We start from the raw sequence: 15,513 nt of genomic DNA on the forward strand, positions 1-15,513 counted from the left end.
AAGTAAGTTTTTCAAAAAAAAGTAAAGAACTCCATTCAACCAAAAACTAAAAAAAAAAATAATCAAATAATCTACCAAGCATACAACTACTGCAAATCACTATGAATAAATAAATGAAACCCAAAACAAAAGGAAATTAAAATAATTCAAAATCAAAACTAGCAGAAATTAATCTACGTTCGAAACCATATGCTTTCTAAAAGCTAGAATATAGTTTGTGGTTTACTGGAAAAAATTCAAATGAATTTAATAAAAAAATTTGCATTGTCAGTTTAATATAAATATGACGATATTCATTCCTTAAAATTTTAATTAATTTTGTATTTATTAAAGTTATAAAAGTGAAAACATTTAAAATAATTTTTTCAGTAAAGTACAAATTATATTCTAGCTTTTAGAAAGCATAGGGTTTAGAACCCTACTCAGATTAATTTCTGCTCGTTTTGAGTTTGACTTATTTTAATTTCTGTTTGTTTTGGGTTTCATTTATTTATTGATGCTTATTTCTGGTAGTTGTAGGCTATGCCTGGTAAATTATTTAATACTTTTTTTTTTGGTTTAATCGAGTTCTTGACTTTTTTTTGAAAAAACTATTTTGTACAAAAAGTTTTTTTATTAATTTCTGTTCGTTTTATATTGACATAGTCATTTTCAGGGATAAAGACTGAGCCTCTTCTGAAGTTAAACAACCATCTCTTCCATAAGAACCCTAAATACCCCCTGGGCATAACTTACAACCCTCGCCCCTATCTCTGGGGTTTGTTTCAACCCCAAAAGCCTTGTTCAATGATATTTAGACTATTTTGAATAGAATGGCTATCTCAAAATTTCTATTAGACGCATTTCGGCACAATACGACGTGTGTGTAGGGTGGAGGGGGTAGCTGCCCTCTGATAACTTTGACTCTTAAAAAGAGTACTAGAGCGTCTGATTACAAATCCAATAAGCCCCCTCCTAAGCTTATATGACAACAATTTTTATAAGAACCCTATATGTCCCCAGGGCATAACTTACAATCCTTGCCCTTGGGGCTGGGGGGATTTATTATCCTCAAAGTTGTAATTTCCAGACTTTTCTGATGGTCTGAACAAAATGGCTATTTCAAAATTCGCCCTCTGGTCACGTTCGAATAATAAAAAGGGCACTAATCTCTCAATTTCCAATCGAATGAGCCCTTTTTGAAGCAGCTAAGACAAAAATCTATGAAAACCTTATATGCCCCAGGGGCATAACTAACGACCCTTGTCCTGAGGGCTCTGCGGGGTGGGTTGTCATCCTCAAAGACATAAGTTACAGACCTTTCAACTACGTTGAATAAACTGATCATATCAAAATGTTGATCAAAAATGTTTGGGGATATGATGGGCGTGGGGGGGGGAGGCGATTCTTCCTCTGTTTACTTTTGACTATTAAAAAGAAATAGCCCTCTCAATTTTCAATCGAAAGAGTCCGTTTTGAAGTTTTTACGACAAAACTTTCTATAAGAAAACATTATATGACCCCAGGGCATAACTTGCAACCTTAGCCCTGAGGGATGTGAGGGGTTTGTCATACTCAAAACATAATTTCCAGACCCTTCAACTCCGTTCAACAAAATGGCTATATCAAAATGTTGATCGGAAGTGTTTAGGGAAATGATGGGCATGGGGGGCATTCACCCTCAGGTCACTTTTGACTATTAATAAGGGCACTAACCCTCTCAATTCACAATCGAATGAGTCCTTTTTGAAGTTACTACGACAACGCTGGCCAAGACCTGACTTCCAGAACTTTCAATTACGTTGAACAAAACGTCTATCCCAAAATTTTGATTGGATACGTTTGGGGAAATGGTGGGCGTGACAAGGGCGTTAGTTACCTTTCAATCACTTTCGACTATTGAAACGTTCAAACACTGGAATGTTTTATTTTAGTTGTGCTGACTGTAACGTGTTTTATTTACATTACAATAAAATATAAACATTCCCAAAAAAATCGTGAGAGTGGGGTTAGTTGCCCTCCAATCACTTTAGACTATTAAAAAGGGCACTAGCCCTTTAAATTTCCAATCGAATTAGCCCTTTTTCAAGTTTCTACGACAAAGATTTCAATAAAAACCTTAAATACCCCCAGGGTATAACTTACAACCTTAGCCCTGAGGGATCTAGGGGGAGTGTCATCCTAGAAGACCTAATTTCCAGATGTGGCTATCTGAAAATTTTGATTGGATGTGCTTGGGGTAATCATGGGCGTGAGAAGGGGGTTAGTTACCCTTCAATCACTTTCGACTATCAAAAAGGGCACTAGCCCTCTCAATTGCCAATTAAATGAGCCCCTTTTTTAATTTTCTACGACAACGGCCATATGCCCCTAGGGCATAACTTACAACCTTTGCCCTGGGGCTCCGGGGTTTTTTTCATCCTCAAAGTCATAATTTCAAGAACTTTCAACTACGTTTAACAAAATGACTATCTCAAAATTTTGATTGGATGTGTTTGGGGAAATGGTGGGCGTGAGAGGGGGGTTAGTTACCCTCCAATCACTTTCGACTATCAAAAAGGGCACTAGCCCTCTAAATTGCCAATTAAATGAGCCCCTTTTGAAGTTTCTACGACAAACCCCCAAGCCATATGCCGTTAGGGGTAACTTACAACCTTTGTACTGGGGGCTCTGGGGGGTTTTTCATCCTCAAATACATAATTTCCAGAACTTTAAACTACTTTTAACAAAATGACTATCTCAAAATTTTGATTGGATGTGTTTGGGGAAATGGTGGGCCCGAGAGGGGGGTTAGTTACCCTTCAATCACTTTCGACTATAAAAAAGGGCACTAGCCCTCTAAATTGCCAATTAAATGAGCCCCTTTTTTAATTTTCTACGACAACAGCCATATGCCCCTAGGGCATAACTTACAACCTTTGCCCTGGGGCTCCGGGGTTTTTTTCATCCTCAAATACATAATTTCCAGAACTTTAAACTACTTTTAACAAAATGACTGTCTGAAAATTTTGATTGGATGTGTTTGGGGAAATGGTGGGCGTGAGAGGGGGGTTAGTTACCCTCCAATCAATTTCGACATATCAAAAAGGGCACTAGCCCTCTCAATTTCCAATTAAATGAGCCCCTTTTGAAGTTTCTACGACAAACCCCCAAGCCATATGCCGTTAGGGGTAACTTACAACCTTTGTACTGGGGGCTCTGGGGGGTTTTTCATCCTCAAATACATAATTTCCAGAACTTTAAACTACTTTTAACAAAATGACTATCTCAAAATTTTGATTGGATGTGTTTGGGGAAATGGTGGGCGTGAGAGGGGGGTTAGTTACCCTCCAATCACTTTCGACTATCAAAAAGGGCACTAGCCCTCTAAATTGCCAATTAAATGAGCCCCTTTTGAAGTTTCTACGACAAACCCTCAAGCCATATGCCCTTAGGGGATAACTTACAACCTTTGTCCTGGGGGCTCCGGGGGGTTTTTCATCCTCAAATACATAATTTCCAGAACTTTAAACTACTTTTAACCAAATGGCTATCTCAAAAATTTGCTTGAATGTGTTTGGGGAAATGGTTGGCGTCAGAAGGGGTTAGTTGCTCACCATTCAGTTTCGACTATTAAAAAGGGCACTAACCCTTTCAATTTCCAATGAAATGAGTCCTGTCTGAAGTTTCTACGACAAAACTTTCTAGAAAAACCTTATATGCTCCCAGGGCATAACTTACAACCCATACCCTGAGGGTTGTGGGGGGGGGGGGTAGTTGTCATCCTCAAAGACCTAATTTCCAGAACTTTCAACTACGTTGAACAAAATGAATATCATAAAATTCTTATTGGATGTGTTTCGGGAAAGGGTGCACGTGAGAGGGGGATCAGTTGCCCTTCAATAACTTTCGACTTTTAAAAAGGGCCCTAGCCCTTTCAATTTCCAATTGAACGAGCCCTTTTTGAAGTTTCTACGACAACTCTTTCTATAAAAACCTTATATGCCCCTAGGGCAAAACTTACAGCCCTTGGCCTGAGGGCTGTGGTGTCGTTTATCGTCCTCAAAGCCTTAATTTCCAGAACTTTCAGCCCCCAGGCCAAATGTCCCTAGGGCATAACTTACAACCTTTGTCCTGGGGGCTCTGGGGGGTTTTTCATCCTCAAATACATAATTTCCAGAACTTTAAACTACTTTTAACAAAATTGCTATCTCAAAACTTTGATTGGATGTGTATGGGGAAATGGTGGGCGTGAGAGGGGGGTTAGTTGCTCTCCATTCTAGAAAACCTAGAAAAACCAGGGCATAACTTACAACCCAAGCCCCGAGGATTGTTGGGGGGATATTTTTCATCCTCAAAGACTAAATTTCCAGAACTTTCAACTACGTTGAACAAAATGAATGTCATAAAATTCTGATTGGATGTGTTTGGGGAAATGGTGCGCGTAAGAGGGGGGTTAGTTTTCCTTCAATAACTTTCAACTATTATAAAGGGCACTAAACCTATCAATTTTCAATCGAGTGGGCCCTTTTTGAAGTTTCTACAACAACTCATTCTATAAGGACCTTATATGCCCCCAGGGTACAACTTACAACCCTTGTCCTGAGGGCTGTGGGGGGGGGGGTTATCATCCTCAAAGACTTAATTTCCAGAACTTTCAACTAGGTTGAAAAAAATGGCTCTCTCAAAATTTTGATTATATGTGTTTGGGGAAATGGCAGGCGTCAGAGGGGGGTTAGTTGTCCTCCTATTACTTTCGACTATTAAAAAGAGCACTAGCCGTTTCAATTTTTAATCGAATGAGTCCTTTCTGAAGTCTATGCGACCTTGCTTTCTATAAAAACCTTATATTTCCCCAGGGCATAGATTATACCCCTTGCCCTGATGGCTTTAGGGGGGGGGGTTGTCATCCTCAAAGACCTAATTTCCAAAATTTCAACGCCGTTGAACAGAAGGGCTATCTAAAAATTTTGATTGGATTTGTTTGCGGAAAAGGTGAGCGTGAGAGGGGGGTTAGTTGCCCTCCAATCACTTTCGATTGTTAAAAAGGGCACTAGCCCTTTGAACTTCCAATTAAATGAACCCTTTTTCAATTTTCTACGACAAAGCTTTCAATAAAAACCTTATATGCCCCCAAGGCACAACTTATAACGTTTGCCCTGAGGGCTCTGAGGGTGTTATCATCCTCAAACAACCAATTTTCAGAACTTTCGACCACGTTGAACAAAATGGCTATCTCAAAATTTTGATGTGTTTGGATAAATGATGTGTGTCAGAGGGGGGTTAGTTGCCCTCCAATCACTTTCGACTATTAAAAAGGGCACTAGACATTTCCATTTTGAATCGAATGAGCTATTTTTGAAGTTTCTACGACAACGCTTTCTATGGAAACCTTATATGCACCCAGGGTATAACTTACAACCTTGGCCCTGAGGGCTGTGGAGGGGGGGTTGGTTATCATCCTCAAAGACCTAATTTTCGGAAATTTCAACTACATTGAACAAAATGGCTATCTCAACATTTTGATTGGATGTGTTTGGGGAAATGTTGGGCGTGAGAGGGGGTGTTAGTTGCCCTCCAATCACTTTCGACTAAAAAGGGCAGTAGCCCTTTGAATTTCCAATCGATTAGCCCTTTTTTGAAGTTTCTACGACAAAGCTTTCTATAAAAACCTTATATGCACCTGAGACCTACAACCCTTGCCCTGAGGGATGTGGGGGGAGTATCCTCCTCAAAAACATAATTTCTATCTGGAAATCAACTACGATGAACAAAATGGTTATCTCCAAATTTTGATTAGATGTGTTTGGGGAAATAGTGGGTGTGGTAGGGGGGTTTGTTGCCTTCCAATCACTTTCGACTATTGAAAAGGGCACTAGCAATACCAATTTCCAATCGAATGAGCCCTTTCCGAAGTTTCTACGACAACTCCTTCGTTACGAAGTGCCCTGGTCTAGAAAAAAAAAGAATACTACTACATCATGTCAACATCTTTCTTTACTTAGGCAACTTAGCCTATGATATCCATTTGTTCATTAATAGTGATTTCTTATTGGTTTTTAGCTTGACTAGTTATTTGACTTCATTTCTACTTGATTTAGGTTTTAACATTGCTCTGTATTTCTATTTGAGAAACTTTCTTTGGAAAAGGTTTTGTAAAAATTATTATTCGGAGGATGTGAGAAATTATAACACAAATCATGATAACACAAATAATTCAGGAGGGGTGTAGGCTGGATATACACCTGGTGTAAGTTTAGTTGAAGAAGAAGCACACTTACATATTATTTTGAGTAATCATAGTATTGCAAAATATTTACAAATAAATAAATCTATTTTTTCCAGTACTCCCAAAGGACTCGAAGACGTGTCCAAGTACCCATATCTTTTTGCTGAATTGTTAAAAGATCCAACATGGACAGAAGAAGATTTGAAAAAGCTAGCTGGGACAAATTTTCTCCGTGTTTTTCGTCAAGTAGAAAAAGTAAGATAGTTTATTCTCCTAGTATAATATTGTTTCTCAGTACTTTGTCTTTGTGCCGAAGAATAATTGGTCAGACCTCCAGACAATGACAATAAAACATATATGGAGGTTAAAAGAAATAAATGATGCCAACTTTGCTTGGTCCTACAAGAACTTCCATTAAGTGATTGCTAAAGAAGGCCCAAGTCTTATCTCAAATAAAAATAAACCAATTATATTGTGAATAAGTCTTTTTCAAAAGTTTATTCAAAAATCCAATTGGAGAGATGTCTGGTTGGAGGGGTCGTCCATTTTTCGCCACCTGGTGCACATTTATCAGTGCCACGTGTGGCGACCACTCAATTCGGTCACATTGAAGAAAAACATCCATTTTGAAAAATACTATCACTACTTGATATTCTGGCTTACAAGTAAACTATGAAAATTAAATAAATAGAATATAAATGGTGAGGTCCCCAAAGTATCTACTGTGAGCTACTTCCATCATACGATTTCTCAAAATAGTTTTCAACAAAAAGTAAAAAATGACAATATAACCTCAAACGAGCAGAAATTAAATCTTTTTATAATTCAAACTAAAACGAAAATAAATTTCAATGAATTAATACATAAAACTAAAACGAACAGATACGAAAATTAAAACGCTATAAAACTATAGTCTTTTGATGTATAAATTGCTACATTACTCCTTCTTTTAGAGCATCGGTTACTATCAGCCTAGGTCGCTCATTACTTACAGCCTGTTATATCCAGCTAATTGACACAATTTCAAGTTTTTTTTAAACGTATCAAACAGTTCGAGGTAACGAACCGTAAGTAAGGAGCGACCTGGCTCAATAGTAATCGAAACTCTAAAAACCGGAATTTTGATACCCATAGATACATCAATACAATCAGATTTTTATGCTGATTTCAAATATATAAATTTCATTAAGTTTAGTTATACCCATGAAAAGTTACGTGCCTGAGAAAATTTGCCTATTTACGAAAAAAGGTGGAAACACCCCCAAAAATTCATAGAACTTTAATGAAAATCCCAGCATCGGATTCAGTGTATCAGAAAACCCTACTGCAGAAGTTTCAAGCTCCTATCTGCAAAAATGTGGAATTTTGTATGTTTTGCCAGAAGAAAGATCACAGATGCGTTTTTATTTTTTTTTTTATTTTTTTTTTTTTTCAGGGGTGATCGTATCGATCCAGTAGTCCTAGAATATCGTAAGAGGGCTCATTTGAACGGAAAATTAAAAGTTCTACTTTCCTTTTTAATTGACCCAAAAAATTGGAGGGCAACTTGGCCCCCTCCCAGGCTCATTTTTTTCCAAAAACCCAATCAAAATTCTGAGATTGCCATTTTGTTCAGCATAGTCGAAAATCTAATAAATATGTCTTTGAGGATGACTTAATCCCCCAGAGTTCCCGAGGGAAGGGCTGGAAGTTATGAACTTTGCCCATTGTTTACATATAGTATTGGTTAATGGGAAGTATAAAGACGTTTCAGGAGGGATTATTTTCTGATGGGGTGGGAAGTGTCGGAAGAGGGGGTTACGGGGGAGGATCCTTCCTTGGAGGTTGTTTCCTTGGGGGAAGGGACATTTCTATGAAGGGGGCGCCAGATTTCCGAGCATTAAATAGCGACGAAGACCACACTGGCTTTCCATCATAAACAATAAGTAGAACAACGGGGAAATTATTATACAAAACAGTGGAACGCAACTTTAAATGAATATTTCGACCCTATATCCAAGGGCCGTCCTCAGCAAAACAAACGAAGAGAATAAAAACAATATAAAAGAAACTTACATTAAAATTCAATCATTAAAACTGAAAAGAGTTTTTTTTTTAATCTTCTAAAAACAGCCCTAATATCACTACTTCAAGGAAGTTCAACCAGGACTCAAGATATAGGGTCGAAATATTTATTTAAAGTTGCGTTCCACTGTCTTGTAAAAAAATAAATAAATCCCTGTTGTTCTACTTATTGTTTATTTCCCAGCATTATTTAAAAAACGATCAGAAATTAATTAAAAAAACTAGTTTTTTCAACTGAAAGTAAGGAGCAACATTAAAACTTAAAACAAACAGAAATTATCACGTTTATGAGGGGGTCCGCCCCCTAGTCGATACCTCGCCCTTTTTGCTAAAGTTTTTTTTTAGTATTTTCAAAAGAGCTATATATTCTAATTAACCGGCCTTTGTGATACAGTGGTTTGTGATTCGAACAAAATTTGAACTTTAACGTAAAGAGCAAGGTATCGACTAGGGGGAAAACTCCCTAATATACGTAATAAAACATACGAATATAGAAGTTCGTTACGTAAGTTAATTCGTAAGTTATGTCAGAACAAAATTTCGAGAAAGCCATTGAGCCAAAAAAGTAAAATTAATATGCAAATTTCGTTTTAATGATTCATGTATGGTGAGCCAAAATCAAAGCTACATTAATTCAAAAACGTTCAAAAATTAAATTAAAAAAACAATTTTTTTTAACTGAAAGTAAGGAGCGACATTAAAACTTTTATGCTGATTAGAAATAACTCGGTATATGAAAGGGGCTGTCCCCTCCTCAATACCTCGCTCTTTGCGCTAAAGTTTGAATCTGTCACACAACTTGATTTTTTAAAACAATAAAATACTTTAGCGTAAAGAGCGAGGTATTGAGGAGGGGACAGCCCTTTTCATTCACGGAATAATTTCTGTTCGTTTTAAGTTTTAATGTCACTCCTTACTTTTAGTAAAAAATAAACCTGTTTTTTTTATTTAATAGTTAAAGAGAGATGGGAAATAAATTTATGTTTAATGCCTATTTTATAACAAAAACCCATGTTGACTTCCTTAGCTTCTTCGCAATAGTTGGGCAAAGATTTTATTGTAAGGGTTTGTGTACATTTTGAAAACCTAAAAACGAACAAAAATGAATTAGAAAAAATTTCTGATGAAAGTAAAGAGTGAAGTTGAAAATTGGGATGAACACAAACTACTGCTTTGTAGTATATGCAACATATATCTGAAAAACCGTTTCAAAAGAAGTGGTTGGTAATATTTCCTTATGTTTGTGGAATTCTGAAAACCTAGCGCTTTACTGAAAACACAAAACAAACGCAAGGATACAGATTTAGAAGTAGAAAAAACCTTAAGTGGCCTTCAGAAAAAAACTAATTTGCAAGGTTTTCAATAGTCTTTTACCGCCATAAAATCAAAATATTTGACTACATAATTTAAATTCCCAATCAAACTTAATTTCCAGTAAAGCGCTAGTTTTTCAGAAATCTAAAAATATATGGAAATATCACAAGCCATGTTATTTAAAAAAGTTATTTTTCATATTAATGCTGCATAAACTATTTTTTCGTTTTAATTTTAAACTTGAGTCTTTAATTTGGCAGAAAAACTTTTACTTGTAATGGAAATGCAAACTCCGCTTTACAGTTGCACTTTTGATAGAATTAATTCTAAAAAAAAAGTTAACTCCGGAAGAGAAGAACTTTTTCTCAACAACTACCTTTAATGCTGATCCCATTTGATTGTCGAAGGAACTAGATTTTTTTTTTTTTTTTTTTTTTTTTTTCTTAAAACAAAGAACTTTAAGAACAAAGTTGTGGTGTGACAATCAGATTATGAACCACAGAACAGAGTGCATTAACACACACACACACACATATATATATATATATATATATATATATATATATATATATATATATATATATATATATATATATATATATATATATATATATATATATATATATATATATATATATATATATATATATATATATATATATATATATATATATATATATATATATATGTGTATATATATATATATATATATATATATATATTTATATATATATATATTTATATATATATATATACGCAAACAGATTAAATCATTAGTTTGATTGCAAAGAATATATCCTTAACTTTTGCACCGTAAGAACCTTGAAGTTGAGATTTTAATCAAAGAGAAAAAAAAGATTACTGTCGTATAAATCCTGGTAAATAATGTGCTTTAACCTGGTTGGTTTACGTTTCTGATATAATTTTGCAAACCAATCAATTTGTCCCTTATTAACACCTTTTTAAAACCTGATTGATTCTTTGTGAGAAATATTAAGCCAATAAAAAGGTCAAATGTTTTTGGAATAACTTGACTTTTGACGGATACGTTTTACAACGAAGTATGTAAGGTTGTTTTCGAACTAGAAGTACTTAACCCTGTCCAAAATTATGGCCGGTTCCTCAAATATGTTATGAACTAAACATGCCTCAGCAAATGTAACCATTATTTGAAGACTTAGTTGATGGCTCTTAAGAATATAGTAACTCATTTCGAAAAGGAATATTCTGGGTACAAATGGGATCATTTCAGGACAGAGAATACTCTATGCTATGATACACGAATGCTTCACGCCTACTGAAGAGGCTTTTTAATAGTTCAACTACGTTGAATAGAATGGCTATCTCAAAATTTTGATTGGATGTGTTTGCAGAAAACGAGGGCGTGAGAGGGGGGTTAGTATCTCTCCAATTACTTTCGACTATTAAGAAGGGCACTAGCCCTCTGAATTTTCAATCGAATGAGTCCTTTTTGAAGTGTCTAAGACAAAACTTTCTATAAAACCTTATAAGCCCCAAGGACATAACTTATAACCCTTATCCTGAGGGCTGTGGGGGGAGTGTCGTCCTCTAAAATATAATTTGTATCTGGAAATCAACTACCTAGAACAAAATGGGTATTTCAAAATTTTGATTGGATGTGATTGGGGAAATGGTGGGCGTGGAAGGGGTGTTAGTTGCCTTCCAATAATTTTTGACCCTTAAAAAGGGCACTAGAACTCTTGATTTCCAATCAAATGAGCCCCCTTTGAAGTTTATACGACGACCCCTTCCATATGAAGTGTCTCTGGGAAAAAAATAAGTAATAATAAATAACAATAATAAAACATTGGAGCCGTATGACCTTTGCTATAGGCAACGCTATAGCATTGCCTCTGAAATTACGAAAAGGGCATAGTCTTTCTTACTCAAAGAATTAAATAAAAAAAACAAGTTTTTTAAACTGAAAGTAAGGAGCGACATTAAAACTTAAAACGAACAGAAATTATTCCGTATATGAAAGGGGCTGTCCCCTCCTCTACGCCTCGCTCTTTACGCTACAGTTTGACTCTTTCTCACAACTCTCTTTTTTAAAAGAATAAAAAACTGTAGCGTAAAGAGCGAAGCGTTGAGGATGGGACAGCCCTTTCATATACGGAATAATTTATCTTCGTTTTAAATTTTAATATCGCTCCTTACTTTCAGTTTAAAAAACTTGTTTTTTTTATTTAATTTCTGATCGTTTTTTAGTTAATGCAGCTTTTATTTGTATAAAAATTTTACTTTTTTTTTGCTAAATGGATGTCTTTACAAATTAACTTACGTAACTAGCTTCTATATTCGTATATTTTTCTTCTGGCAAAAAATACAAAGTTGCAGATTTTTGCATATATGAGCTTGAAACCTATGTAATAGGGTTTTCTGATACGCTGAATCTGACGGTGTGATTTTCATTAAAATTATTTCACTTGTAGGGGCTGTTTCCCCCCTAATTAAAAAAATCGAGTAAATTTTCTCAGGCTCGTAGCCTTTGATGAGTAATACTAAACTTAATAAAATTTATATATTTAGGATCAGCATTATAAACACATTCTTTTGATACATTTATTGACATCAAAATTTCGTTTTTAAAAGTTTCGATTACTATTGAGCCGTATCGCTTGTTTTTTTATTGTTTTTTTTATTACGTATATGTTATTACTTATATGAAGGGGTTCTCCCCTTAGTCAATACCACGCTCTTTACGTTAAAAGTTAAAAAAAATTTTGATTCAGAAACCCCTGAATCACAAAGGCCGTTTAATTAGAATAGATAGCTCTTTTGAAAGCACTAAAAAAACTGCAGCGTAAAGAGCGAGGTATTGACTTGGGGGAGAACCCCCTCACATACATTATAATTTCTGTTCGTTTTAAGTTCTAATATTCCTTCTTACATTTCAGTTGAAAAAACTTGTTTTTTTTATTTAATTTCTGATCGTTTCTTAAATAATGCTTGAAAATCCGGCGCCCCCTTCATAGAAATGTCCCTTACCCCAAAGAAACATCCTCCACGGAAATATTCTCCAGAGTAACCCCCTCCTCTAGCCCCCCCCTCCAGAAAAAATCCTTCCTGAAAATGGTTGTATACTTCCCAATAACCAATAAATAATGCTGGCAAGTCCGGTGCCCCCTTCATGGCAATTTCCCTTCCCCTATGAAAACTTCCTTTATGAACAGATCCTCCAACATAACCACCGACCCACCCTTCCCTCCCACTACCAGAAAAAAAGCTCCTGGAAACTTCTGTATACTTCCCAATAACCAATACTATATGTTAACATTGGGTAAAGTTCATAACTTTTAGCACTCCCTCTGGGAGCTTCGGGGGATTGTCATCCTAAAAGACATATTTATCATATTTTCAACCATGCTGAACAAAATGGCTATCTCAAAATTTTGATCGGGTGACTTTGGGAAAAAAATAAGCGTAGGAGGGGGCCTAGTTGCCCTCCCTGTTCTTTTGTCACTCAAAAAGGGCATTATAAATTTTAATTTCTATTCCAATGAGCCCTCCCACGATATTCTTGGACCACTGGGTCGATACGATCACCCCTGGGGAAAAAAAAAACAACAAACAAACAAACAAATAAACACGCATCCGTGATCTTTCTTCTGGCCAAAAATGTAAAATTCCACATTTTTGTAGATAGGAGCTTGAAACCTCTACAGTAGGGTTCTCTGATACGCTGAATATGATGGTGTGATTTTCATTAAGGTTGTATAACTTTTAGGGGGTCTTTCCCCCTATTTTTGAAAATCAGCCAAATTTTCTCAGGCGCGTAACTTTTGATGGGTAGAACTAAACTTGATGAAAATTATATATTTGAAATCAGCATTAAAATCTGATTCTTTTGATGTATCTATTGATATCAATAACCCGTTTTCTAGAGTTTCGGTTACCATTGAGCCGGGTCGCTCCTTACTTACAGTTCGTTACCACGAACTGTTTGATAAAGAAAAATTCTTTACGCAAAATCTGGGATAAAAATGCTTTCTGATGTCTTCAGAAAAACATGGATATACTACCTGATAGATGACGCAACGGGTGGGCAGACTTTTTAAATAAAAATGTCTCCATAAAGAAACCATGTCCCATCTTCTCCCATCTCCCTTTATATATATATATATATATATATATATATATATATATATATATATATATATATATATATATATATATATATATATATATATATATATATATATATATATATATATATATATATATATATATATATATATATATATATATATATATATATATATATATATATATATATATATATATATATATATATATATATATATATATATATATATATATATATATATATATATATATATATATATATATATATATATATATATATAGCATCACCCATATAGCATCAAACAAGCCGATAGATCCAATGCACCGATGCTCTTCTTATAGATTTAATAAAATAGTTTTTCTGTCAAAAAGTAAAACGTCATGGTTTAGCTTTAGAAATATTTGTTATTTTAATATTGAACCCCTTCGTCTTTTGAATCCCTCCCCATTGCATACCACTTCCCATCGTCCATATACTATATATATATATATATATATATATATATATATATATATATATATATATATATATATATATATATATATATATATATATATATATATATATATATATATATATATATATATATATATATATATATATATATATATATATATATATATATATATTTAAATGTATTTATCATATTGGTAATAAATCATATTTTTATTCATGTATTTATTTGAGATTTCCTCTTTTAGATTCGTGACGAATGGTCAAAGGCTGAAGTCCTTCCTGAAGAACTGACAATTCTTCCTGAGGATATTCGTGGCCATGAACAGTGCTTCTATCGGATAGGATGATCCTGATCATTGTTATAAGCCAAAGAGAAATGTTCATTCTTTTGATAGCCAGAATAGATTGAAAAAAAGAGAATCAAAGTCCTTTTTTTTTAAAGCACTAAGTTGTTCTTTCCTTATGAAACAAGGGCTTATGGTTTCCAAATGGTTTCATGGTTTCCCAAAGATTATTTGTATCAAACAGTTACGGGGCGCCGGATTTCCCAGTATTATTTAAAAGAACGACCAGAAATTAAATAAAAAACAACAAGTTTTTCAACTGAAAGTAAGGAGCAACATCAAAACTTAAAACGAAGAGAAATTATTACGTATATGATTTTGTTCGCCCCCTAGTCAATACATCGCTCTTTACGCTAATTTTTTGTATTTAGTACTTTCATAAGAACTATTTATTCTAATTAACGGCCTTTGTGACTAAGGGGTCATTTTTAAAGAATTAGAACAAAATTTGAACTTTAAAGTAAAGAGCGTGGTATTGACTAGGGGGTGAACCCCCTAATATACGTAATAAAAATATACGAATACTGAAGTTCGTTACGTAAGTTACGTATATTTATTACTAATAAAAACGTTTGTAAATAAAATTAAACAACTTTCGAGAAAGCCATTTAACCAAAAAAAAGTAAAATTAATATGCAAATTCTGTTTTAATTATTCATGTAGGGTGAGCCAAAATCAAAACCTGCATTAATTCAAAAACGTTCAGAAATTAAATTAAAAAGCAATTTTTTTAACTGAAACTAAGGAGCGACATTAAAACTTAAAACGAACAGAAATTATTCCTCATATCAAAGGGGCTGTCCCCTCCACAACGCCTCGCTCTTTACACTAAAGTTTTTTGTTGTTCGAAAAAATAGAGTTGTGAGAATGAGTCAAACTTTAACGTAAAGAGCGAGGAGATGAGGAGTGGACAGCCCCTTTCATATACGGAATAATTTCTGTTAATTTTAAGTTTTAACGTCGCTCCTTACTTTCAGTTTAAAAACATCTTGTTTTTTTTATTTATTTAGATGGTAGAGTCAAATCAAAATTCCTTATCA

At 34.4% G+C, this 15,513-nt stretch overlaps 1 protein-coding gene across 1 annotated transcript in view; it reads left to right on the plus strand.

Annotated features, from left to right (window-relative positions):
• The window catches only part of LOC148946969 (dipeptidase 1-like), a 225,545-nt gene extending 210,286 nt beyond the window's left edge, over positions 1 to 15,259 (plus strand). The window contains exons 8-9 of the mRNA XM_089096471.1: positions 6,304 to 6,442; positions 14,375 to 15,259. Of these exons, the coding sequence (XP_088952597.1) occupies positions 6,304 to 6,442; positions 14,375 to 14,476 (241 nt within the window). The 3' untranslated portion in view covers positions 14,477 to 15,259. The remainder of the gene's footprint in view (positions 1 to 6,303; positions 6,443 to 14,374) is intronic.
• The last annotated feature ends 254 nt before the right edge of the window (positions 15,260 to 15,513 follow it).

This window comes from Artemia sp. Qi Xiang Cuo, chromosome 11, assembly GCF_049724085.1.
Source record: "Artemia sp. Qi Xiang Cuo chromosome 11, ASM4972408v1, whole genome shotgun sequence".
NCBI classification, from domain to species: Eukaryota; Metazoa; Arthropoda; class Branchiopoda; order Anostraca; family Artemiidae; genus Artemia; species Artemia sp. Qi Xiang Cuo.